The sequence below is a fragment of the Prunus mume genome, linkage group LG6 (genome assembly GCF_029339155.1).
Source record: "Prunus mume cultivar Tortuosa linkage group LG6, ASM2933915v1, whole genome shotgun sequence".
NCBI classification, from domain to species: domain Eukaryota; kingdom Viridiplantae; phylum Streptophyta; class Magnoliopsida; order Rosales; family Rosaceae; genus Prunus; species Prunus mume.
Window position 1 is genome coordinate 9509841 of NC_142703.1, and position 24873 is coordinate 9534713.

A 24873-nucleotide genomic window follows, 5' to 3' on the forward strand; every position below is an offset into this window, starting at 1 on the left:
AAGAGGCTCACCCAAGATGTAGTCATCCCTGGGGTCTATTCCACACCCATCTTACTCCAAAATTTAAGGGTTCATACTATTTATGAAAGGATTGTAAGACTGATGTGGTCAGACCGCCTCACCCAAACCGCTCTTGCATTTGATACATTTTTAACATTGTGAAGAGAAAAAAAACCAGATCCATTTCTTTCACTGATATAGACGCCACAACAAGAACACATTGATATCTTTTTATTGAACGTGCTAGGAGAATTGACAAGAGTGGCAAATAAGCAGTTCATCAAACAAGAAAAATAGGAAAAGAAAAAGGCTTTGCATGGATGAGCACATAGAGATATAATGGGCTGGTTTAGGGGCATCGAGCTTGGAGACAGCTTCCACAAACAACTATGTCCCCACCGAAAGTCCGCAATCTATGCTTAACAAAGATACTAGCATGTTTACAGAAACGATTAATTACGTCAACCATAATGAAGGGAAAAGGAATACACTCCTAATCAACTAGTATTAGTCTGCTAATAAAAAGTCATCAGCGTGAATGCAGCGCAGCCATGAAAACACAGGCATCGACAAAGCTGGCATACTGCCAAATGTACCGAGCTCGATTGGATACACCACTTTTCCTTCATTCACCGACTTTTTCACTGCTGGACTTGGGGTCTTCCTTTGGAGAATCCACTATTTTGGTTTCAGTATTGGTTCCTACAGGAGCAGATGAACTGCCTTCAGAAGCAATGGAATTTTCGGGCAGTTTTCCACCAGGTTTTTGGGTGTCTTCTAAATCCTCACGAGCAGTGGTGTTAGAGTTTCCGGGCAGTTCTCCAGGATTTTGAACAGCTTTCACCCCGTCATGGTTGGTGGTTTCAGGGTTTTCAAGCTGTTGGACTCCAGACTTTTGAGAACCTTCCAAGTCTTCATACCTGGAAATGACTTGTTGAAGTTCTTCGTGAAGAAATAGAGCCTCAAAGAGCATCCCTTCGTCATCAGTAGTGGTTTCTATAATCCTCTTAATAACAGGCTGAGACTCCTTGCACTTGTCCAGCATGTTCAGGGTTAGTTCTTCCTGCAGTCAAACTCCATTAGCTTAAATGTCTTCTGCTTACAAGCTGACCTTGGGATTAGGTAAAAAGTGAAAGAACAAAAGTTATAGTAAAAAGTCAAATGCTTCCTAGATGAACTATTATTGCGCATCTATATAATCATAAAGGAAAGGAAGATGCACAAACAGCCACGTACTTGTACGCTCGCGCACAAACACACCCACAGTCGTGAGTCATGGAACATGGAAAATTCTGTACCCTAGGTCCCAAAACATTTCTATATTCTTTATATATTAGAAAGAGGTTAGTTGTTCGTTTATAATACACATGCATATTGTAGTTCATCAAATAATTGTATCAAAGTATTACAGAGTGAATACAAGGTGATACGTGGATGCTTAAGAATAGAAATATGGCATCTGTTAAGGAAGTGATGCACTTAGTTGTACTTGTAACTTGAGGAAGAATTGATTCCAGCAAGATTAATAAATCAACAGGAATATGCTCAACTTCAAGAGTTTTGGACAAAAATTATAAAATTCAGATGTAGTATTGCTCTCCGATAAGAAGTAAGAAACATACCTTCAAAGGTTTCGGATCAGTTTCAGTATTTAAAATACTAGACAGCAGTTCAAGGCTATTGCGAGCTACAACAAGAACCTCCTTTTTTTCTTCAACTGCTAGGCTTTGATAATTAAAGGCGAAATCATTATGATTTGCTCCATGCAATCCTGTGTCAGGTACAGGGTATCTTTCAGGGGGAGACAGCGGCTCATGAACATATGATTCCAAGGTAGACTGCATCGTGGGTGAAGTCCCTTCTTGTGCTAAAGGATTGGTGCTTCTTTCTCTCAAGCTCTGCATAACACCCAGAAAAGAAGTTGGATATCAGAGTCTCTTAAATGCATGAAAACCAGCATTGCTAAAAACACAAAACAAGGTACCCCAGTCAACACATCCGGGCAGGCCAAAATTAACAGCTGAATGGGCAAGGCAGTTGAACTTGAACATGACTGGAAAATTTGTAACTGGACTACACAACAGCTTCTGGTTTAAAACCTTAGAGGATTACTAAAGAATACTCAAGGGCCAAATAAAACTTAAGAAAAACTCTCTTCTTTTTTTCAGTAGAAAAAAGTTAGATAGATCAAATGCTCAAACAGATGCAAGTTCGAAACGCATGATTAAAACACATGATTAAATGCTTTATATCAGATATAAAGAGGGCTCACCATGTAAGTTTGACGAAATACAGGTAGATATGCAAGCTCCTCAGACTCTCCCCAAGCCCTAATCAATTGCATAGCCCTTTGTCTATTTTCAGCATCTGTTTGTGGATTCTCAATCATCCTAAGCATCTCATCCAACACCTTCTCCGACGCAACCTCGGAGAACACCTTCTCGCAATTCATAGCACAAGTCTCCAACAAGTCAAGACTCAACCTCTGGCTCACCACATTCTTGCCCGAAATCTTCTTCTTTATGGCCCTAACGACTTCGGACCCACTAAACTCTTCACTATTGATCATTGCACATATCCTCAAATTCATACCCCAATTTGGCTCCTCCAAGGTCTCCAATGTGGCCTCATCGATCATCTTCGATTCGGGGGTCGGGGTTTGCAGAATTTCCTTCACTTTACCACTAACCATTCGACCCATTTGAGCTCCACCTATCTTTAACCTCTCACCCAATTGAGCTAGATTCAACTTGTCCATTATGCTTATCAGTCTCTTCAAGTTTGGATAAATACAAATTTACACACCTAATTTCAACAAATAAATACATAAAACAGTACAGTATTTTCAGTCTCATTATAACTCATAATTGAAGCAATTGAACAGTAAACATGGAATAAATTGTAGCTGCATATAAAAATATATATCAAATTCCAAAACATATGTATTTGGCTGCTGATTGATCCATAATAAACGCGAAAACAAAACAGATCAATGAAATTGATGAGCAGCTGAAAAATCTGGCAAACCTATTGTGAAGTTGGGGCTGGCGGAGAATGAAACTGTGAAAGTTGCAGGGTCTGCGTAGAGCGTGAGGCTTCGAGAAAGAGAATCGTAGGCTTTTTGAGGTGAATTGGCCTTGAGCTTAAAGCTCTGACCTTTGAGGGAGAGAGAGAGAGAGAGAGAGAGAGAGAGAGAGAGATAGAGATGGTCAAAACTGAAAACAAAGATAATGCGTGGCGCAACTAGAATAATCAAAACAGGGATTTTTTCACTCCTTTTGGTTCGCGGCCTCGTGGATTTTGGTGGGTTATTTTGCCACGTGGCTTTTGTTTTTGGTGTCAAGGCAGTTTGAACTTGGATTGTGGATACAAGCTTTGACCCCCCAAAAGAACCAACAAAAAAATAATATATATATATATATATTTGGATATATCTTCGCCTGAATCGCATTAGAGATGACTCGCTCCTCTCGACGAATTTTTGTTGCATGCAAATTGCAATTAGTTGTATGCAATTTTGTTTATATGTGTTCTCTCATCACGTGAAATATATAAGTCGAATAATTAATCGAGTAATTTGATAGGTTAAGAGCATCTTTAATAGTAGTAACAAACTAAATTATTTAAATTAAAGTTTGTTAACCTATATGATAATTTAAAATTTTTTATTTATTACTTTAATAATTTTTGCTTAAACAGATTTTTCAATTCTAATGGAATATCATGGAAAATTATGAAATGTATGAAAACATGTGAAAAATGTCTATGTATTTATTATATGAAAATAATAAAGTGCATGTTTTTAACATTTTCAAGTAGGTTTTGTTTTTTCAAAATAAAATTAAATATTTTGAAGAGGCAATGTCAATTTACCAGTCTTTAAGGGAGAGAAAGATGTTGCAACTTTGATGATTGAGTTTGACAAGGATGTTGAATTGAATTTTTATGATGTGACTCACCTATTTGAGCATCCTGAACTTATTGAATAAGCTAGATACTCTAAACGATGTGAACCGAGACTATTATATATGTTCAATCAAATTTCAACTTATGAATACATGATCAACCAAAACAAACTTAATCCGCAAATGATTGTTCGAACCCATGATAAGGTTGAATTCAAAATGTAGGTTCAATTAGTGGTGCATGAACTCAACCCATTATCGACCAAAAAAAAGAACTCAACCCACAAGTTTAACCAAATTACATAATTTAAAGATCTGACATAGTGTAAAGATACAATTAAGGTGAAGGCTTTTAAGCCTAGCAAGCAACATATCTTGGTGAGATGGCAACCTTCTTTGGAGGGCAGATACAAATTAAACACTAATGGTTGTAGATCTGAGGATGGTGCCATTGGAGCTAGGAGAGTTGTCAGAGATTACTCTGGTGCTTGGCTTGATGGCTTATCTGCAAACATGGGCTTTAGGCAAGTTCTGCAAACTGAATTATGGGCTCTTTACCATGAAATTGTTTTGGCATGCCACATGGAATGGTTCCCACTTGATATTGAATATGATTCTCAAATTGCTATGCAAATGCTTTCTTTAGAGTTAGAGGAAGAGCATCCATTCTATAGTTTGGTGACTAGCTACCATAAGATGCTTAGGTCCAAAGACTGCAATATTTCTCATAAATATAGAGAAGAAAATTGCCTCTAAGCTCAAAACTAGATTTGGGAGGGTGTGCCTGAAGGGTTGGACATTATCTACTGGAGGATTTGAGTGAGGTTGGTAGACCCAAAAGTTTGTTTATGTAGTTTGTTATTGACTTTCGTCTCCCTTAGAACCAAAAAAAAAAAAAACATAACTTCAGTTTGTTTTCCCTCATAATTTGGCCAAATTGGCTAAAACAGATGTGCTCTTCACTGAGCACCCAAGTTCGAATCCCCCTCAAGTTCAAATCCCCCTCCCCATATTTTAAATTAGATTAAAGTAGCATATCGTTTGTGTATAAAATAAAAATAATATTTTCCAAGACCTAACATATTTATATATGTAATATTTACGTTAAGAGCAGTACACATTATTTTAATGTAACTATGGTTTAGTTTTTAATCTCAACGAGTAATTAAAATTCAAAGTGTGTAGGTTTGAGATTGGATGAAGATTTCTCAAGTGACAAGGACCATCAATTCGAGCTTAATTCAAATTTATTTTGGGTAGTAATTTTTCAAGTCATGCTTTATAAATCATTAACCCATCAAAATTGCACCTTGTGATAATGGTCTCTCTAGGATTTGTGAACGGCATGTCGTGCAATATATCAGTGTGCAAACTACATGTCGTTTCCTATCGCTACAATATCATCAGAGCATTGTGATCAAACATTCAACACCAATGTATCACTACATCATCGTTAAAAATTGCGATTTGCGAAAGCCCACGAAAGCAAAATAATAAAGGAGAAATTTATAGGGGTTTAAGAAAAGCAAAGGGAAATGCCCAAAATTGCAGCTTGCACATATATTGTACCACAACCGACGACAAGAAGTTAAGCTGCAGACCGCAGGGGGTCTCTTTTGCGATGGTTTCCCTCCCAACCTGGTTCCGGTACATAGCCCACAAGCTCGAATACTCGGCCACTATCAGCTGGAAGGTCCTTCCCTTTTCTCAGCTCCATTATCACTCTTACCCATTTGCCGATATTGTCATTTTTGCTTTGATTTTTCCGCTTATGGGTTTTGGTTTTTGGATTGCTGCGATGAAAAGGTTAAAGCTGTGAGCTTTGGTATTGGGGATTTTGTGTTTTGGGAAATAATGGGCCTCATGGGATTTTTGAGAATCATATTATGTGATTTGATGGTGTTTTCTTTGTGTTGAAATGTTGCCGTAGATAAGGGTTTGGTTGTTTCATTTTCTTAGTAATTTCATGGGTATTCTCAATGCCGTTGTTATATATTTGTTCTCAGTTTCAATGTTGTTTCCTTAGGAATTGGTGTTGTATAAATATTTCTCGTGTTATATTGCTATATGGGTCAGAGAGTGTGTGTTGGATTAGTGGTAGTTTCGAAAATGCATTTTTTGACATGCTTAGTTCAGCTTGAAAATTGATACGTTTGGCATTTCTTAAGGCGTTCAAAAAGCTGGAGAAGGATCACCAAGGGATAATCAGTAATTTTCACTACTTTTGTTTACTGATTTATCAAAATAGGAGAAGCTAAAGTTAGTTTTGTAGCTATGCTAACAATTAGGAACACTATATGCTAACAATTAGTACTCAAAACATGAGATACGTGGTAGCTGCACTTTTGTTGTGTCTCTCTTGAAAGTTAAAGCTCAAGGTGAAACTGGGGATCCATTTGTCTCCCTCAAAGTTTTTCATGTGTAACTTGTTGCGAGCCAGATATGTAATATAAGCAATCCTTTCGTTAGTCGGTGTTACTATTTAGTAGCAGAATTGGCTAGCTCATCTGATGGCTTATATGGTCAAATAACGTTTAGTTTCCTTCCTGTTCTCCTGCAATCGTAATGGTACTTTTTATGCTTTCCATTCACCCAGGTTATGGTTAAGTCAGTGAAAACTGTATAAATGAGTTTTCTTTTTTCTTGTTCCTTAAGTTTTTATGACAGAAATTTGCATGTGATGCAGAACTATCAAAGAGGTCAAATCACGGACAAAGAACTAGGTGATGCCGTTTGGAAAAATCTATTTCAGGGAAAGTTAACGTACTTGCATTGGAATAAAGGAGAGGAGATGGCCCCTAGTATAGGTGCGCAAGGGGGTACTCTTCTTGTCCGGAAGATACCAGCTGCAGACCCAAGGTAGTTATCATTTTAGACGTCCTCTCTTCTTTTTGCGAGTTAGATTTCCTCTTTCTGTGAGTTTTTGTTCTTGAGTGTAAATATTATTCTTCCAAAAGTTACTCTCAGGACCAGTTTAGAATTTTCATATAATGATCTTAGATGTTTCATTGTGCATCTTAAATAACAAAAGTGTTGTTGAGTTGTTGACCCAAGCTTAGCTTCTTATGAGGGACTGCAAATGGTAGTGGGTTTAATATGTGGACATGATTTCAAAAATGCCTTCAGAAACTTGGGGATAGTATGGATTACTTGAGCAGTTAGGGCATTTTTCTTTAACATTTATATCCTTTTCAATTTAGGTGCAGTTTAGGAAATGACTGTCCACTTTGACTTCAGTTGGTCATAAACCGCTTTGTGAACCATTTTGGGTTGGCAGTGCCATCTTTTTCCAGGGATACACAAAAATTGAACTTGATGCATATGAATATGTATGATCATGACTTGTTTGCTCTCATTGAGTCTCTCTATATATTGTTAAAAAGCAGACCCATGTGCCTGTATTATCTCAAAAGCTTTTATTCAACATGTGCTTTAAACTCTCAAATGGTTTTGGTTGTAAGCTTTATGGTGCTTAATCATCTTGTGTACTCCCAAAGACACTGAGCAGAGATCCTTCCAGTTTAATCGTTACCTTTGTTATTTATTTACAGACATTGATACCTCTATGAGAAACGTTTTCATATTCCTTTTCATATTGATTTATGTGATGTTATGGTTCCCTAACAGCTCAATTGACATCCTCGTATTTATCTGACAGGCGTGTTTTTGTTGGGGATGTAGTGGTCTTGAAGGACCCTGAGAAGGCAGATAACTATCTGGTGAGAAGATTGGCTGCAATTGAAGGGTATGAAATGTTGTCTACTGATGAAAAGGATGAGCCTTTTGTTCTTGAAAAGGATGAATGCTGGGTGTTGGCTGATAATGAAAGTTTGAAGCCCAAGGTACATGCAATATTTGGAAAGTTTGATAATTATGTTCAGACAAATGTATCAAATATATTTGCTGGGTTACTACACAGTTACTTTATGAGTCTATCCACATTTTCTTTTTTATGTTTTATTATTTGGAATTAGCCATAGCACAGCGGCCAAGTGTACTGCCATCTTTACATTAATATGTAATGCTCCGTAGGTTGCGGGTAATTTTTATCGCAGTCTAGTGGGTGGTAACATCTATCAAATCCTTAATAATACTCTGTCATGAGCTAAAGTTAAGCAATACAAATTAGAAAGCTTTAAGAAATATTATGGAAATGGCGAAATAGTATCAGGATATAGAAAACTACTGGAAATAAAAGACATTATTTGTACATGGGTAAAAATAAGCGTATCCAATGATTACTTGAATATGTTGTACTAATTAAAGATGGATATATCACAATTACCTAGTCATAAACATGCGAGACATACATCAAATAATCAGTTATAGTTCCATAATCTCTTGTTTATATGCCTTATAGTTCCATAATCTCTTGTTTAGAATTTGGAGTAACTTACCATTCATTGTTTGATATATTTTAACTTTGAGATATGCACTCAATGGCTACGATCAACAATGGCATTTTCCATTTTGCATCACTTGAATATTTGGGCACAAATGGATAAACCTTCATTCATATTTCTGGCAGGAAGCCAATGACAGTCGGAAATTTGGGCCGGTTTCCATGACAGACATAGTTGGCAGAGTCATATATTGCCTACGAACAGCTGTGGATCATGGCCCTGTGCAGAACAGGCGAGTTACTCAAACTGAAACTGCTTAACTCATCTTTGTTATATACGAGGAGAAGTTCTGTAGTGATTAATATTTGTGTTTCTTATGTTCTTTGTCCAGTCATTCCAGCATGCGAAAGGATACACCAGTGCTGCAAGTTGAATTGGATGTCGATGAGATGGCAAAAAATCACAAAGCCTGACTGAAGTATGCCCTTATAAAGCAATGACTCATTTGGTTGTAACTATGTTCCTCCCAATTTCTCAATTTTTTTTCTTTCTTTTCTTCTCCCTGTTTCAAGTACAAGAAGAAAAATAAAGATGGAATTTCAAGTTCTTGAGTCATGGGATGGTTGTACGTTTACGGTGGCTGTTCAGGTACCCATACTTCAGTAATGGTGCCTTCTGTTTTTGCTGAAGAATATGAAGCGACCTGTAAGGAACTTGAGTTCAGAACGGTATTTTTGTTTTGATAAGTTTAGAAGAGCACTGTACTCCAAAAAACTACCCAAGAAAAGAAGAAATCCAGATGTTGTCAAGTTTTTGGACTTATATTTGAATCCTTGGCATGTCTTTAGTTTCATGCATTGTATGAGGTTGCTTGACCCTAATGTTTCTAAAAGTGCCATTCATGCTCTATTTTCGCTGCAACACAGAGCGAATTGAAAGAAACTGTCATAGTACAGAGACCAAGTTTTTATGTCAGGTTTTTGAGGTTGGGAGATGTCATGCAATTGCAAACCTGCTCTGTTGCCTTGTATTTCAGCATGATGCTTCCAACTTCCAATTTACTTATCATAAAAATGAGCTTCGCATACCTTCACCGCACTAAACCGTCGTCTCTGAAGCAACATGTTGCTTGCATCAGTAGCTTGAAAAATCGTAATATGATAATTTACTAGAACTTTTTTGTGCTGTTGATGATCATTGATGGCCAATGCCTCTTTCTTCTTTGACCCCAAGAACAAAGAAGACGAAAAGAAGATAAACTACAGCTTTATTATTTATAATTTAATTACATTTCTCTTACAAGTTTAGTAATTAATTAAATTTTACTCCGTCAGCAAAAAAGAAAAAGAAAAAGAATCAAATTACATAACCGGGCCCGGTAACCCAACTGTCCTCAACAATCACTTTTCCAATATGGGCCGAAGAGGGAAAGAATCGGGTCATATAACCCGAGTCCGATCCAAAAGACTAAACCACCCTCAAAACCTCAGAAACAAAATACCCAACGAGTCCCTTATCAATGGCTATAGCTTTATAGGGTTTAGCAAGCAAACTGACACTTTGCAAAGCAAGCACAAGAGAAAATGCAAAACCACCATTGACGACTGAGCTGAGCACACTCCTTCTCAGCCATTTACCTACGTACCAATGTTACAAGGCGTCCATATAATCGGTAAGTTTCTTATAAACCGAAAGGGTATGGAAAATTTTGTGCCTCAGTGTTCGAATATTCGTAGTTTTCGGTTCCCATTTTTTGAATTTTCTCACTCCTTCTATATAAAATTGCCTCGCATTTCCGTGAAAATTCGAGGCTCTGTTCATTTCTCCTCTGTTTTCTGAGATATGGGTCATTGGAATTGCGATTGATTTCGTCCGTATTTTGTGTATAAATTGAAGTATTCGAGTTGTTTTGTGTTTTTCGAATTTAAGAGTTCCCCACCATGTGTTTGCTGAAATGATTTTATATACATAGAACCTGCATATGACGAGAGAGAGAGAGAGAGAGAGAGAGAGAGAGAGAGAGTAGCTGGCTTGACTTTTAAATTTAATTCTGGTACTTGGTTTGATCTGCGTTTGCTGCTTGTCTGTTGCCTTGCCACATTTTTTGTGATTTGTATGCTGTTCAGTTTTACTGATTACTTCTAGCTGAATTTGAGTGCTAAGGAAGAACTTAGTTGTAAGGTTTGGGTTTCCATTTCCTTTGTTAGGTTTCATTTAATTTAACTTTGCGACTATAGTTCTCTAAATAGTAAATCTTTATATCAGTTTGTTTTGAACGAGGAGCATAAGATCAGTATGGTGCGTGGGGGATGTTTGTCTGTGTGGTATAAGATTGGTTTCCTATGAAAATGTTTCGAAGTCTGACTCTGTGAATGTTGCACATATTGCTCAGAGCCTTCATTTTCATGATTATGCTTTTTGCATTGTGATTTTTGGATAATGATGGTTTTCTTCCAGGTTATGGACCATCAGATGGAAAATGCCTTCCGTGTTCAGGAATTTCTGGAAGACTAGCCCCTGCATATCCTTGCTCTTCTCGTTTCAACCATAGATTCAAGTCACAGGTCAGGATTGGATCACCGAAAGGTGCTTACAAGGGAGTATCTTTTACATGCAGAGCAAGTTCTAGTGGACGTAATAGAAATCCAGACTTCCCAAGGCAAAACAGACATGGGTACTCCCGGGGCAGAAATAGGAAAAATGACGATAGAGATGGATTTGAAAACCTTGAAGAATCTGATCTGCTGTCTTCTAAAAATGGTCCATTGGTCTCCCTCTCTGGTGGCACAAAGTTTGGGGCTACTGCAGCCCCTGGACCTAGAGAAAAAGAGATTGTTGAGCTGTTCAGGAAGGTCCAGGCTCAACTTCGGGAGAGAAGTGCAGTTAAAGAAGAAAAGAAGGCTGAAGCCTTGCAAGGGCAAGGAAAAGAGAATGAAACTGTGGATTCTCTCCTTAAGCTATTAAGGAAACACTCGGTTGAGCAAGCTAAAAGAACCAACAACAGTGGCAGCAACAAGGACTTCACGTTGGACCAGCCAGAAAAGAATGCCCGATATAGTGAAAGGAAAAGCACAACTTCTTTTGATTCAAATAACAGTTTGAAGGATGAGGTTGAAGAACCTAATGCCTCTTTTAGCAGGCCTGCATCGAATTTTCAACGCAAGTCTCCCATCCCTCGGTTGACATACCAGCCCATTTATTCAGAGGATGACCACATAGGCAATTTGATGCCACATGTAAATTCAATTGGGAAGAGAAAGAAGAATCATGTTGAGAGAGTTCCTAAACCAGAGCCAGAGCCAGAATCAAAGCAAGAGCCTGAGCTTGAGTTGGAGTCAGAACTTGAGCATGAGCCTGTGGTCGATGCTGAGTTTGAATTCGAGCCTGAACCCGAGCCCGAGCCAGAGCTTGTTCAGTTGTTAGAGGAAGAGACTTCAGGTCCTGAAGAAACTCTTAATTTCGATGATGAAAACGGTGAGAAACAGCAACTTATCGAACATAAGGATTTGAGTGCATTGAAGCTACCAGAATTAAGAGCACTTGCGAAGTCTCAAGGTGTAAAAGGGTTTTCAAAGATGAAGAAGGGTGAGCTTGTGGAGTTGCTAAGTGGGAGCTCAGTTTGACTCATAATGCACGGGATGCAAACTTTGACATTTTAGCATAGTTGCGAACTTGCGAGATTTTGGTTTAGTTTTGTATTTTGTATTTTTTTTTTCCAGTTTTTGGGGTCTTTTTGGATCAAAGGCGGGTCTCACTACAATGGGATTCATCATCTTTTTGTCGTAGAAAATTTTCATTTAGATCAAACGTGGTTTAGATTCAGTTTGCTTGTAGCCTAGCGGATGTTCTAAAACTGGTGAACTAGTTCAAATATCGAATTGGCATTGTATTCTACTCAAACTATAACTTGTTGGTCTCTTTTGGTCACCAAAAGAAAGTTTATACTGGAAAAATTTTTGTCATATTTTTCCTTGTTTGTTATACTTTCAAGAATTTTGTTTCACTTTTCTCCCTTCAACAGCATGCCTGCATATTGAAATATATAGCAGTCACCAGATATGAAAAGAAAGAAAAGGACTCACAAAATAGTTTTTCATACCAATTGGCAATTGGTGTTCAAGTGAAATTATCTGAGCCTGAGGGGGCTTTCTGAAATTTCCCACTTATCCCACAATTTTCCCACCCTACCCCTTCTCAAAAATTACAGAGAGATAAGATAAGGTGAGCCCAAAAGACAGACGCTTCCTCCTCTCTCTCTCTCATTCTCTTCAGCAATGGAAGCCACTCTCTTCAGCTTCCCTTCCTCCAAACCCCCATCGCCTTCCCTAACCCAAACCCAGTCCAAAACCCTTCTGACCCGACCCACCAACCCATTTCTCTCCCTCACCCCCCGACCAGCCCGCCACCACCACCGCCTGCCCACAATTCGATCCGCCATCTCCCGCACCAAGAAAGAACAGACCGTCGAAACCATCAAAGAGAATCTCGAGAACTGCCATCTCTTGGCCGGCATCAAATACAAAGGCCTCACCGTGAAGCAATTTCAAGACCTCCGCAAAGTCCTACCCGGGACCACAAAGCTCATTGTGGCCAAGAACACTCTGGTCTACAAAGCCATAGAGGGAACTCCATGGGAGGCTCTCAAGCCCTGCATGACCGGCATGAACGCTTGGCTTTTTGTCCACAGCGAAGAAATCCCACCTGCCATTAAGCCTTACAGGGACTTTCAGAAGGAGAAGAAGCTCGACAGCAATGACTTCACCGGTGCTGTGTTTGAAGGCAAGTTTTATGCGCCTGGGGATTTTAAGCAGCTCGAGACAATGCCAACGAGGGCTGAGATTTATGCTAAGTTGCTCGGGACGTTGAATAGTCCGGCGTCGAGCTTGGTCGGGACAATACAGGCGCCGGCGAGGGAGTTGGTCATGCTTTTGAAGGCTTATGTGCAGAAATTGGAGGAGGAGAGCGGTGGTGGGCAATAGTGATATGATAGTGGAGAAGTAGTAAGTGTATCTTGAAGACCCAACTGTTGTCTTTTTGGTGTTCTTGTGTTGTTGTAGTACAATGCGTTTTTATATTTGTTGACATTCAAGGAATGGTGAGTTGTAGATTTGTGTACAATTGGAGCTTTAGTAAGCATTGATCCTGAATTTTATGGCTATCTGTGCACAATGTATGTGCATTGTTGCTGTTTACTTATATTAAGAACGCTCAATGCCTAAAGATCAGTTTTTGCACCTATGTTACTCAGATACAACAGCAAGGTTGATACTTGATATCATGGGCTCATGAAATTTACAGTTGATTTCTTTTAACTTCAATTGTAGTTTTAATAATAGATGAGAAAGCAAAGTTTCCCCCACCAGTGTAGTCAACGTTAGAACTCCATTTGGTTGGATAGAAGGATGTAGTTCGGAAGGAGAAATAGATGGAAGGGATGAAAACTACTTATCATCTTGAACTTATAGCTTTCCTCTAGTTACCTCCCCATCTTAGCTTGGGAGACCCTTCTTTTCCTCGAGTTTGTTATCTCCCCTTTTTCTTCCCTCCTGCTTACTGGCTAGCAAATTAGTGTTGAGGCCTGGTAGCGACTAATGGATTGGGTGATAAACTGCTTTGAGAATATGGAGAACTGTCTTCTTGTCATTTGTGTGATGACTGGAGTGGCTTGGAAAGAGAGCATACTGTGAAGTAAGCCTACTAGTCGTGATAATTTTTTAAGATAAGAGCTGTGATTTTGCATATTTCCTTAACTGCAGTTGCTCCTTATTAAGAGCTAAAAATTTAAGTCATAAAAAGTAAACAAAAAATGAGGACTATATTGGAAACTACCTGCTACCTTCTCAAGTGGTACCATCTGGATGAAAACCTTATCTTGTATATGTGGTGTATGGTAATGATCAATGAGAATACAACGAATGAGTCTGCAATGATTCATTCTGAAATATTTGAGCTTGGCTATTGGTAATGTGAATCTAATCTCGCCGCCTTTGCTTGAGAACCTCAACCCAAGCTTCAAATATTTTTTGTTTTCTTGGGCTCTTCTGCTTTTTTCCTTTTGGCTTGAAATTTGCGAGGTCTCTCAAAATTGTAAGTTGATGGTCCAAAATCTTGATTCTATGAGCCCACAATGTTCCAACACTTGCTACTGTATGAGATTGTCAACACCAGCAATGTGGAAGCTATTAAAGCTCTTTGCAGAGAAGGTGCTAGCCTCAAGGTAATAAACTGGTAATACTAACACAGCTCCTTCTCAACCTCGTTGGTGTTATTCTTTATATATCTTTTTCTTATAATCTTGATGGGTTAGGAACGTGCTAGCTTGAAGCTTTTTATAATTTCGGGAGGTTTTGGCAAAGAACTTCCTCACATGTCAACCAATCTATGATACCATTAGTAGCTGAGTACAATCCTGCCATTGTTTAATCGTTTGATTCTTTCTATTGCTAAATTGAGTTCCTTTTCTCATAAAATATAATGTGGGGTGGATTTCATTGTTCTTGGTTGATAATTAGGTTGCTAAACTGTATGATTGCGTCATTCTGTTTGCTTATGTTGAGAAAGTTTTGCCCTGGGTTATATCTCCAACTGATTGATGTTTCCAAAACTTTATGTTTTATCAGTTCAGAACCCAAGCTTGCAGGGTAATGTGGGTGACGAACATAAACTGAATTAGTTATGCAATTGCATGCAGAGAAATCCCTTAGGTGCCCTGTTAAAGAGTGCATATAGATTTTAGTTATATTTTTTATCTGGATGCATTTTGATTGAGTTTTCATGTCATAAATTATTCACATGTAGATATTTGAAATTTGCTGGTCGGGGTAATTGCTGAAAGATACAACCTGTTCTTCACGCTTTCAGGTTATGCCTTCCCTTATTACACCCAAACTTCTGTAGAAGCTGTTCCAGAATATGTGAAATTAGTAATGGCATTAAGTACTTCCATGGAGTCCACTGCAGTGGATATACAATTACTTCCTAATTCTGACCGGATCTATGAATCAATTAACAAATGGTTGGGGAAGCTCTGCTGATAATAATACCAGCTATTATAATGAGTGGGGGCTAGTTGTTGAACTAGTTGTTGTAACAACACATCCAGAAGCTACAAGCAGTGGATGTATGAATGAATCAGGGAAAGGGGACTACAGAGGATGAAGTCTGTGTGATTCTATGCCAGTTAACAATTCAGCTAGACATGCCCAAACAGTAGCAACATCACATATGTTTCATCAGCTCCTTCTGCTGCACCTATTTGGGAGGAGGTTTTGGCAAGGGCCAATCATTTATCCACACATCTCTTTCAGTCTGGTAGACTTTTGTGTTTCATCCATAAAATGATGGAGCTTCTGTATCCAATGATATGAAAGATGGAGGTGATTCTTCCTCCTGTACAATAATATATTGGCAAACTCCAACAGAAAGTGACACCGTTTTCAGTTGTCCAAAGTAGGAAGGGCATTGACTATTTATTGAGGATTAATTATACTTTCTTTTTCCTTAAAATATTGTTGCAACTACAGATTATGTAAAACAACCATTGTAATAATAGCAATTTGTTGCCTTAAAGATTTTTGCACTGAAAGGTTTGGCTTTCAAACGAGGCACAGTTCCTCTTCCTCAGTCATAGAAACTGGAGTTGACACTTGAAGATGGGGATGTGTATGTATTAAATATGGAGGGCAAATGAAGTAATGGCAATGTCAAATGTTGTTTATTGTTTATGTTGAAAATAAAGGGTCAAATGTGTTTATTTTTGTATTGTGATGCGACTTTTATTAGCAAGACTTGAAGGTGCCTCCAAATCTCTGTTTGTGCATTCTAACGGCATGAGAACCAGCAGCTCCAACATCAATGACCCTACCCTACCTTCCATCTATGTGAAAACAGATGCACATGGCTTGCCAAATACAACTCTTCGCAAAAGACAGATCTCCTTCAACTTGTTTTGACTGTACAGAGCTGTATCAAGCATGCATCTTTTTGAATTGAGCTAAAACACGGTCGTTTATACCAGCTAGCTCTTAATTTAGTGATATTTTTCTTCTCAAGAATCTAAGTTCGATTTCTCCATGCTTCATTGATAGTTTGATTATACTTGAAGTCTTATTTTGATTACAAAAATAGATTTAAAGTAATCTATTACATTGTTGGGAGAAAGAGGACAGAGAAAACTTGGAATCTCAGACGACCCACGAGAAAAAAAAAGGTCACAACCTAAACACAATTCCTGTTAAAGTCATTTTTAGCTTTTCCCTAAAGTTTCATCATGTCCATTGCCCATATGGCCATATGGGGAACCAATCTTTAATTATTTTGTCCCTTGAAAGTAGCAACTTGCCAACATAGCGTGTACGGCAAATGCAGTTCTGCAATTTAAAAATCAGTTCGAGACTATGGAAAAAGGCACTCTTTACTTATAGGACAGGGCCTCACATGTTCAGCTTAATTAGCCTGTGATTTGTGAATTGTTAAGCAATGTTCTCTCTCAATCTTACTGAGAAATGCAGTACTGATCAAAGTGAATAAAATCATCTGTCAGGTTCTAATTGCTGGCAGGCAAGCATCTTCTTGCTCTAAGATATGTATGGTTCTCTGATAATGCAGTAAGTGGGAAAATATTGACAAAAAGAATGGTTTTGTTTGTTTTCCAATTTTACAAAGCTTTTTATGTGCATATATGTATATATATTTACCATCAATCTTTATGACCCCTACAGCTATAGCTATGTCTATATCTGTATATAGATACACACAGTGAGGATGGCAAGTAGAGAGAGGGTCCAATTAAGGTGTAAAAATGCCAACTGTTATGAGATGTGGATGTAAATCTTTGTCTTTATTAGTAAGGGTTATGTTTCCTATATAAAATTATAGAGAATGGTGATGAAAACATAATTGGAAATAGAAAATTAGAGGAAAATTATTTACAGGCCAATGAAAATGGTGTTAAAAAACAATGTTCTTGTTCAAGCCAATTAATTGGGATTTAAGTTAAACCAGCTCATCTAAACTTATGCAGAAAGGACAATTGTTTGTTTTGATATGTTCCCTAACTTGAAGAACAGCAAAGTTTTGGAAAGAAAAAGGGAAAAGACTCCTGAGTCCTAGCTTGAGATTCACGGCTTGTCATGACATAGACTCACCTCTGTCAAATCTTTAATGTAAATGTGACCGAAGTGTTGTACAATAATGCAATCGGGGCACTGAGCAGTGCATTTCATCATGCGCATCATCAGGGGCTACAATCTGACACTGACCCAGTTAGCTTTTATTTAAAGGTGTCTATAGCGAGCTATTCATGCATGCGTGAGTAGTTATTAGTCGTTGATGGATTATGAGAGCCACTTTATAAGGTCATTGAAAGAGGGCAGGGTCATACATTTTCCAATTTCCATGCCTCAATGCTTTAAGAAAACTCATGAGACTAAATGTTCTCAAAGGTTCAACTGATACGTGCCTCAATTTTTCCTTCATAGAAGGCCCCAAGGGACAGTTCATGAGCTTAGATTCAACAGTCCACACGCGCCTAAAGCAGCAAGATTTTCCGAAGGTGATATTTACCATGTATGAAGCAACAAAGTTAGACCAATGACCCAACACAAGTTGTTGTATGGCATTGTTTGACATGCATATGATATACATAAAAAATCTCATGCTTTCCATGCCTTATCTTTTTCAAACAGCATATGCATTGTGAGGCTTTAAATCCATTTACAAGCTGTTGGTTTTGTCGTAAAACTAATCAGCTTATGGCTAAACTTGAGGCAAAACAAAAAACAAAAAGTTTGGATTTATTTTGGCCTTGGTTAGGTATTAGTCTGACTTGTTCGCTGTTTTCTAGCTAGGAGGTAAGTGGAGTAGGACAACAACACATAAAAGCTGAAATTATAAATGATATTGCTCTAGTAGGTTGAGGCAGACATGGTTTAACCAAGTTGGCTAAGATATACTCCTCATTCTACACCCAAGTTCGAATTCTCCTTTCTGTAATTTAGATTACATTAAAGTAGAATATCACTTGTATAAAATAAAAAATAAAAAAAATATTGCTTTAATTATAATCATTAAATTACTAAACATAATAATAAATATATCATTAATAATCATTTTATCAGAGTTTGGAGTAGGTAGCAGCTGTCATTTCTTTCCATGATCCAGAATCTGCAGATAAACATCATGAATTTTTGTTGGAGTGGTGATGATTGTTAAATGTGATCATGTGGTTAAGTTCAGTAAGCCTGATGCCAAATTCTAGAACCTTGCTTGAATCCTTACTAATTTGAGGTCCTCTACTTTCCATGAGTGTGCTTTTTCTGATCAACCCTTTTTTCAGCATTATGTGTTGCTCACAATGTGATTTATATCTAGAAATTCTCTCCCTTTTTATATATATATATTTTTAATTATGTTAGAAACCACTCACCAATTAGTTGAGGTTGCCAAAATTGATCAATTCTGTTACATGGGTTGGGACATAAATTGTCTAATATTTCCCAGAAAAAAAAAAAGATTTGAGATTGGGAAATTAAATACTATGCCTGCATGGTAAATTTGTGAAGATGTCAAGGACACATTAGTAACTTAAAAGATAATTAGAGACAAACAATCATGGTACTTCTCTGTGGAATCTTTTGCTGGATATCATTGTTCCAATGCATCCCTTAATCCTTTAATTAAAAAAGGCTTGACCTCTCTTAGAATTCCTCCCTGATGATGATTAGATCCCAAACAAAGTCTCCCTTGCATTTTACCATCTCTCTCATCTTACCACTGTTCATTAACCTCTTAATTAAATTTTCCTCACCCAACAAATCTGCAACCACATAGGCCCCACCAATTTGGTTTTTTTTAATTTTCTTTTTTAATTTCCTCAATTTTATTCATTCCTAGCGCGCACACTCTCTCTCTCTCTCTCTCTCTCTCTCTCTCTCTCATGCAGCTTTGTAATGAAAGCAGTGCATGAGGGTTAGATTGATTCTTGAAGATTGATCTTTATTATCATACCCATCAAAATTTCATGTAAAGTTTTTAGCTTTGGGTTTATCAAGATCTGTTTATGACTCAACCCACCAGCATAAACAACATGAATAGAGGTACAGTTTGATTCAGAGGTATAGTTTTCTTTTATGCCATCTTGATTTTTTTTTTTCACCATTCATATGCTGGTGCTTCTACTTGATTGTAAATGGGTGGGAGATGAAATGGGTTGGTGTTATTTGTTTAGTTTGGATTTCAGCTATGTAGCTCTTCTGGTTTTGTGCCAATTTTTCTGGGTTTGTGAAATTTGTGAGTTTCATAGTCTCTAACATATTTGTTCAGTTGGCTTTCAGGGGGAAAATGGTTTATTTATGGTGTTGTAATTTTGATAGTTGGAGGGAATTAAACTGTTTTAGTTGAGTGAATTAACATGCCTCTGGTTGGTTGCTAAGAAGACTTAGGAGAGGGGAGGAAAAATAGCTTTCGAATCTCATTTTGTTTCGTTTTTCCGAAGTAATAAGCAATAAAAATTTGATGTTCAACCAAGTTGAGCTCAGTTTCTCGTGCACTCTGGTGTCAAATTGTGAAAAAGGAAACAGTTTAGGTTTCAATTATGTTTTTTTTTTCTTCCCTTTTTCCTGTTTTCTTGTTTGCTGAACGTAAAATGAGATTGATTTGGCAACTTAAATTTCAAACGCTTTCAGAAGGAAAGTTCTATCTTTTGGGACAATGGGTCTAAAGATTCTGGTCTTTGGAAATAGCTATTTCAATGTTTTATCAGATGCATTGTTACGAACATCAGTGTCAAATACAATAATTGATGGTTGCTTCAGAATGCGTGAACCGTTCTTCAAAGTTGTTATGAAGATAAATAGGACCAATTGGTATTTAGCTGTTAAATCCTTAGGCTCTGTGGTAGCTTTCAGAACCAGAAAATTATTGTTATACTAATAATCTGGTGACTGCTAAAGGCACTGTTCAAATTGCAAACTAAACTAGTTTGGTAGAATATTTTAGTAAAGATTTCATTTCATAAGATTTCTCTGTTTATAGTATTTATTTGTGATTTCTTTTCTCAAACAGGTGAGATGGACATGGCATCTATAAAATGTCTGATCAACAGCATATCTCGATTTGTTCATCTAGTTTCAAGCCAGAGATCAAAACCTATGCCTATTCAGAAGGACTACAAAACCATAGTTGATGTACTAAAGCTTTTGAAGCCATTGCTTGATGAAGTAGTTGACTACAAAATACCTTCAGATGAAATTCTATATAAAGAGTGTGAAGAATTGGATATGGCTGTCAATGGAGCTAGGGAATTCATGGAAAACTGGTCTCCAAAGTTGAGCAGGATTTTAAGTGTAAGTGCAACTTATTTTTAAACTAAATTCACATCATTTCCCTTACTGGGTAGGGTGTGTGTCTCTAGTCCATGCTTGAGGATTGTCATCAATGAATATCTGTTATGATCTCTTTCATTTGGAAACACAAATGCAAGGAAAACGGCCAGGTTGTCCAAGAAATAGGAATCCTACAACAATAATCACAATGCCAGTATGTTAGGAGATTGCAAACTTCTGTATTGCCCTTTGTACCCTTGGAAATTGAACGAAGCATTGTACATAAGATACCTCGAATTTGAAAGACTGTTTGGTGTGTGTGTTTGTTTACATGTTTGATAATAGTTCTATTTACATTGTCTCCTCAGGCTTGGCGGGGTGAGCCATTGTTGATAACAATCCAAAGCTCTTCACTCAAGATTTGCAGCGTATTAAGTAGATTGCTGCAGTCATCTTCGTCTGGTTCAAGTTTAATTGGTCTTCAGGTATTTGCTAAGTTCAAACTGTTCTGCATGTATCCTTTTCTTATAAGAAAAAAAGAAAAAGAAGAAGAGGATGATTTCACAAACGTTCTACTACTCATTATCTTTTATATATTACCCTATTTCTTCGAAACTATCTATTCCTCATCCTATTTTGAAACGCAACTTATACTTTAAAATTTTTGTTTAGTCTACTTGGCTTTTATCTTTTTGTTGTTTGGTTCATCAAGAGACAAGTACAACTCTAATCCGTGGAAAATTGTTTCAGCATTGTATGCAGGAAATTCGATGTTTGAAGCAGGAAAGAGTAACAGAATACTTAGAAGAGGCTCTGAAAAGTCAAAGAAAAGATACCATGCCTTCCACCAAACATCTTATGAAAATTATTGAATTGCTTAGTTTGTCTTCAAACCAAGAACTGCTGAAAGAAAGCATTGCTGTAGAAAAGGAAAGAATGAATGTTGAAGTCAGTGATGTTAGAGGGGAACTAGATCAAATCAACCAAATGGTGATACTTGTCTCCCACATTCGTGAATTCATGGTCAAAATTGAGCACCTTGAAACCGCATCCGGCATCCCAATCCCTTCATACTTCCGCTGCCCTTTGTCTTCAGAACTAATGTTGGACCCTGTAATTGTAGCTTCAGGTCAAACCTTTGAGAGATCTTCCATCCAAAAATGGCTGGATCATGGGCTCACTATTTGCCCAAAGACCCGGCATAGGCTGTCTCATATAAATCTCATTACCAATTATACTGTCAAAGCTATGATAGAAAGTTGGTGTCAGGAAAATGATATAAAACTTCCAACAAACTCTGACGGCTCTAATGCTATCTCAGTCCCATCTCCATCAGATCAAGTATCTCCTGAAGGTTCAATTCACACAGATAGCAATTCGACATCAAGTTCCTCCCTTGAAGTTGGAAGTGTATTTGAGAAGCAAATGAAAGATGTCTCTACTAGACTAAGTGGAGAAAAGTCCAATGGATGCCATAGCAGCGAGAAAGACCACTCATCACCAAAACAGTCATGTACTCATAGCAGGAGCGAATCAGCCACAAGTGCTGTCTCCAGTAATGATTATGCGCCTCCTGCATTCATTAAAGTGTCAGGGATATCTAATAAGCATGAAAATGTCAATGAGTTGTCTGGAGAAATCACATCCGAGCATCCAGTTGCTTCTACTCCAAATAAAGAATCAGCAATGCCGTCCAGATTATCAGGAAAACATTCTCTCATTTCCAAAATAAAAGCAGAAGGGACATGGACTGACAGCCCTATTTATCCCAACAGACACCAACTGCTTCCATTTTCTAGTTCAGGATCGGACGAGTTGACGACATCATCCCATGTCACGAAATTAATTGAAGACCTCAAGAGCCAATCGAATGAAGTGCAAACATTGGCTGCAGAAGAGTTGCGGCTTCTTGCAAAGCACAATATGAATAATCGAACTATTATAGGCCAATGCGGTGCTATCACACCATTAGTTTCACTGCTATATTCAGGAGTGATGCTAACACAAGAGCATGCTGTGACAGCTCTTTTGAATTTATCAATTAATGAAGACAATAAGGCAATGATTGCAGAAGCAGGGGCAATTGATCCCCTAATTCATGTTCTGAAAACGGGAAATGACGGAGCCAAAGAAAATTCTGCTGCAGCTTTATTCAGCCTCTCTGTATTGGATGAATACAAGGCAAAAATTGGTCGTTCTGGTGCAGTTAAGGCCTTGGTTGATCTTCTAGGCTCAGGGACTCTTAGAGGGAAGAAAGATGCTGCTACTGCATTGTTTAATCTATCAATTTATCACGAAAATAAGGCTCGCCTAGTTCAAGCTGGGGCTGTGAAATATCTTATTGAGTTGATGGACCCTGATACTGGAATGGTTGACAAGGCCGTTGCTCTTCTGGCAAACTTGTCCACCATTGGAGAGGGGCGCGTGGCAATTGCACGGGAAGGGGGCATTCCGTTACTAGTTGAGATTGTTGAAACAGGTTCCCAGAGGGGAAAGGAAAATGCCGCCTCCATACTGTTGCAATTGTGCCTTCATAGTCCAAAGTTTTGTACCCTAGTTCTTCAGGAAGGAGCTGTCCCTCCCCTGGTTGCCTTATCTCAGTCTGGCACACCAAGAGCAAAGGAAAAGGTATGCAGCTTAAGCGTTTTCTTGCCCATTTATTTAGCTCTCTGTTCACCTGCTTGCTAGTCATTATGCCAAATAGCGGTGAAGGCTTTCCAGGAAGGGCCCATGCAATTTTTAAAAACTAAAAAAAATGGCAAAAATAAATTGATTGTTGAATAATATGATGATTTACATCTCTTTTGGTGAAAACAGTGCTCTTCCTTCCCATCAGTTCATCAACTATTGTCATTACTTATTAGCAATCTACAAAGAAGCTTTACCTCTTTGCCCTTGTGTAGCTATAACCCAATAATTTACCCTTAACGGGCACATCCATCCATATTGTTGAAAGTTCGTGAGAAAGCATCTTACAGGCACAAAATAAGTCATGTGGTTTCTTCAGGCGAATCTGGAACCATGCCATGGCCGTTGCTATTAATGATATCCCTGTTCAGGCAGCATAAAACTGAAGTTATGCCAAGTATTGTATGGTTTTGTGAACAGAAGATAATATTATGTTTGTTTTACATTATATGATGCAGGCACAGCAGCTTCTCAGCCACTTCCGGAATCAGCGAGAAGGGGCAATGGGGAAGGGAAAATAAAGACAATTTTGTTGATCTGTTGCTGATTTTGCATTTGAGATTCTCCTCCGTGATATTTTCTCCCCTTCAAGATATTCCATTAGGTCTCTTTTTTTATTTATAATATTCTTTAATTTATTCTAGCTTCAGAGAAGTCTAAATATTTTTCTCTTTTTTTGATGGGTGATCATGGAAACATTGTGAAGTACACGAAATGGGACTGAATCAGAAGCCTAGGATGTCTAAACTTTTCTTTCCGTGGGTATTCTTTTTACTTTTTCCTCCCTCCTGTAGAGCTTGGGAAAAGGGAGTTTATGTGCTAGGTAGGCTACTTTGCTCTTACTTTCCCTGAAAACATAGCTTGGTTGAGTTTTAGAAGCGTGCAGTGACTCAAGTTTCTTTATGTTTTCGATTGATTTGGTTCTCAATCAATGTTGTACATATACTTGTACATAATGCTATAGACTCGTGCAATTTGCAATATGATCACAGTATTTCCATTTATGTGCTATTTGATGCCCATTTGTCCTCGTTTCTTAATCTCAGTTTTGTTGGCAGAAATTTATGCTCCGTTTGAACCTTTCTCTACTGATGCCTTAAGTTGGGCTGACAATGGGCTGGCTATATTTGAGAAAAGCCCATTATATTGTATTTTATCTCTCGTTCCATTACACTTTCATTTAGAATGAAATGCACCGGCACGGCGACTATTTTGGAGCGCTAATAACAGTTTGAAAAACACATACACAATGATACATACTTTACTTTTAGCAGCATGAATTATGTCTCTGCTTTTCATTAAAGGGGACTTGATAACAAAATCAATCTGATGGCCTATATTTGCTTGCTGAAACCAAATTTAGATTAAGATTTTAGATTTCAGATTTTAGATTTCAGATTAGGCCTAAAAAAGCTACCGCCACAAATCCGGAAAAAATAAAAACCATGCTTTGCTATTTGAGGTGGGTGCCTTTCTTGATTCATAGAATGAATATTTAGCAAAGGCTTGCTAATTAAGCAAATCTCTCAGTTGAAAAGCTTGAGACAAAGATATCTCTAATATGCATTATGCTTTGCTTTTTCTCAAGGAAAAAGAGAAAAGAAAAAAATGCGG

At 37.8% G+C, this 24873-nt stretch overlaps 5 protein-coding genes across 8 annotated transcripts; 4 read left to right on the plus strand and 1 right to left on the minus strand.

Moving 5' to 3' along the window:
* Positions 1-198: 198 nt before the first annotated feature.
* On the minus strand, positions 199-3254 carry LOC103334474 (ENTH/VHS/GAT family protein). The gene is made up of 4 exons (XM_008237452.3): positions 3028-3254; positions 2273-2805; positions 1623-1898; positions 199-1063 (listed from the first exon to the last, which is right to left on the minus strand). The coding sequence occupies exons 2-4, from the start codon at positions 2756-2758 to the stop codon at positions 626-628; spliced, it is 1200 nt and encodes a 399-aa protein (XP_008235674.2). The 5' UTR covers positions 2759-2805; positions 3028-3254; the 3' UTR covers positions 199-625.
* Positions 3255-5328: 2074 nt separating this feature from the next.
* LOC103334472 (mitochondrial ATP-independent inner membrane protease subunit 2) lies at positions 5329-9070 on the plus strand. The gene is made up of 6 exons (XM_008237451.2): positions 5329-5598; positions 6592-6764; positions 7564-7747; positions 8434-8540; positions 8640-8726; positions 8821-9070. The coding sequence occupies exons 1-5, from the start codon at positions 5527-5529 to the stop codon at positions 8719-8721; spliced, it is 618 nt and encodes a 205-aa protein (XP_008235673.1). The 5' UTR covers positions 5329-5526; the 3' UTR covers positions 8722-8726; positions 8821-9070.
* Positions 9071-9761: 691 nt separating this feature from the next.
* Positions 9762-13406, plus strand: RHON1 (Rho termination factor). Of its 2 annotated transcripts, none has more exons than XM_008237449.2 (2): positions 9762-9920; positions 10706-13406. In XM_008237449.2, the coding sequence occupies exons 1-2, from the start codon at positions 9896-9898 to the stop codon at positions 11869-11871; spliced, it is 1191 nt and encodes a 396-aa protein (XP_008235671.1). In that variant the 5' UTR covers positions 9762-9895; the 3' UTR covers positions 11872-13406. The 2 variants fall into 2 exon arrangements, with proteins under 2 accessions (XP_008235671.1, XP_088910602.1); XM_089054476.1 differs by having other exon boundaries at positions 9774-9920; positions 10721-13406.
* Positions 12459-13406, plus strand: EMB3136 (Ribosomal protein L10 family protein). The gene has a single exon (XM_008237448.2). The coding sequence runs from the start codon at positions 12523-12525 to the stop codon at positions 13225-13227; it is 705 nt and encodes a 234-aa protein (XP_008235670.2). The 5' UTR covers positions 12459-12522; the 3' UTR covers positions 13228-13406.
* Positions 13407-19139: 5733 nt separating this feature from the next.
* LOC103334469 (ARM repeat superfamily protein) lies at positions 19140-24270 on the plus strand. 3 transcript variants are annotated; one of them, XR_016127911.1, is made up of 6 exons: positions 19169-19344; positions 20312-20592; positions 20940-21056; positions 21322-23199; positions 23718-23863; positions 23966-24270. XR_016127911.1 is itself a non-coding variant. In XM_089054519.1 (5 exons), the coding sequence occupies exons 2-5, from the start codon at positions 20317-20319 to the stop codon at positions 23778-23780; spliced, it is 2334 nt and encodes a 777-aa protein (XP_088910645.1). In that variant the 5' UTR covers positions 19140-19362; positions 20312-20316; the 3' UTR covers positions 23781-24270. The 3 variants fall into 3 exon arrangements, 2 of the variants coding, with proteins under 2 accessions (XP_088910645.1, XP_088910644.1); XM_089054519.1 differs by having other exon boundaries at positions 19140-19362; positions 23718-24270; XM_089054518.1 differs by having other exon boundaries at positions 19143-19344; positions 23718-24270.
* The last annotated feature ends 603 nt before the right edge of the window (positions 24271-24873 follow it).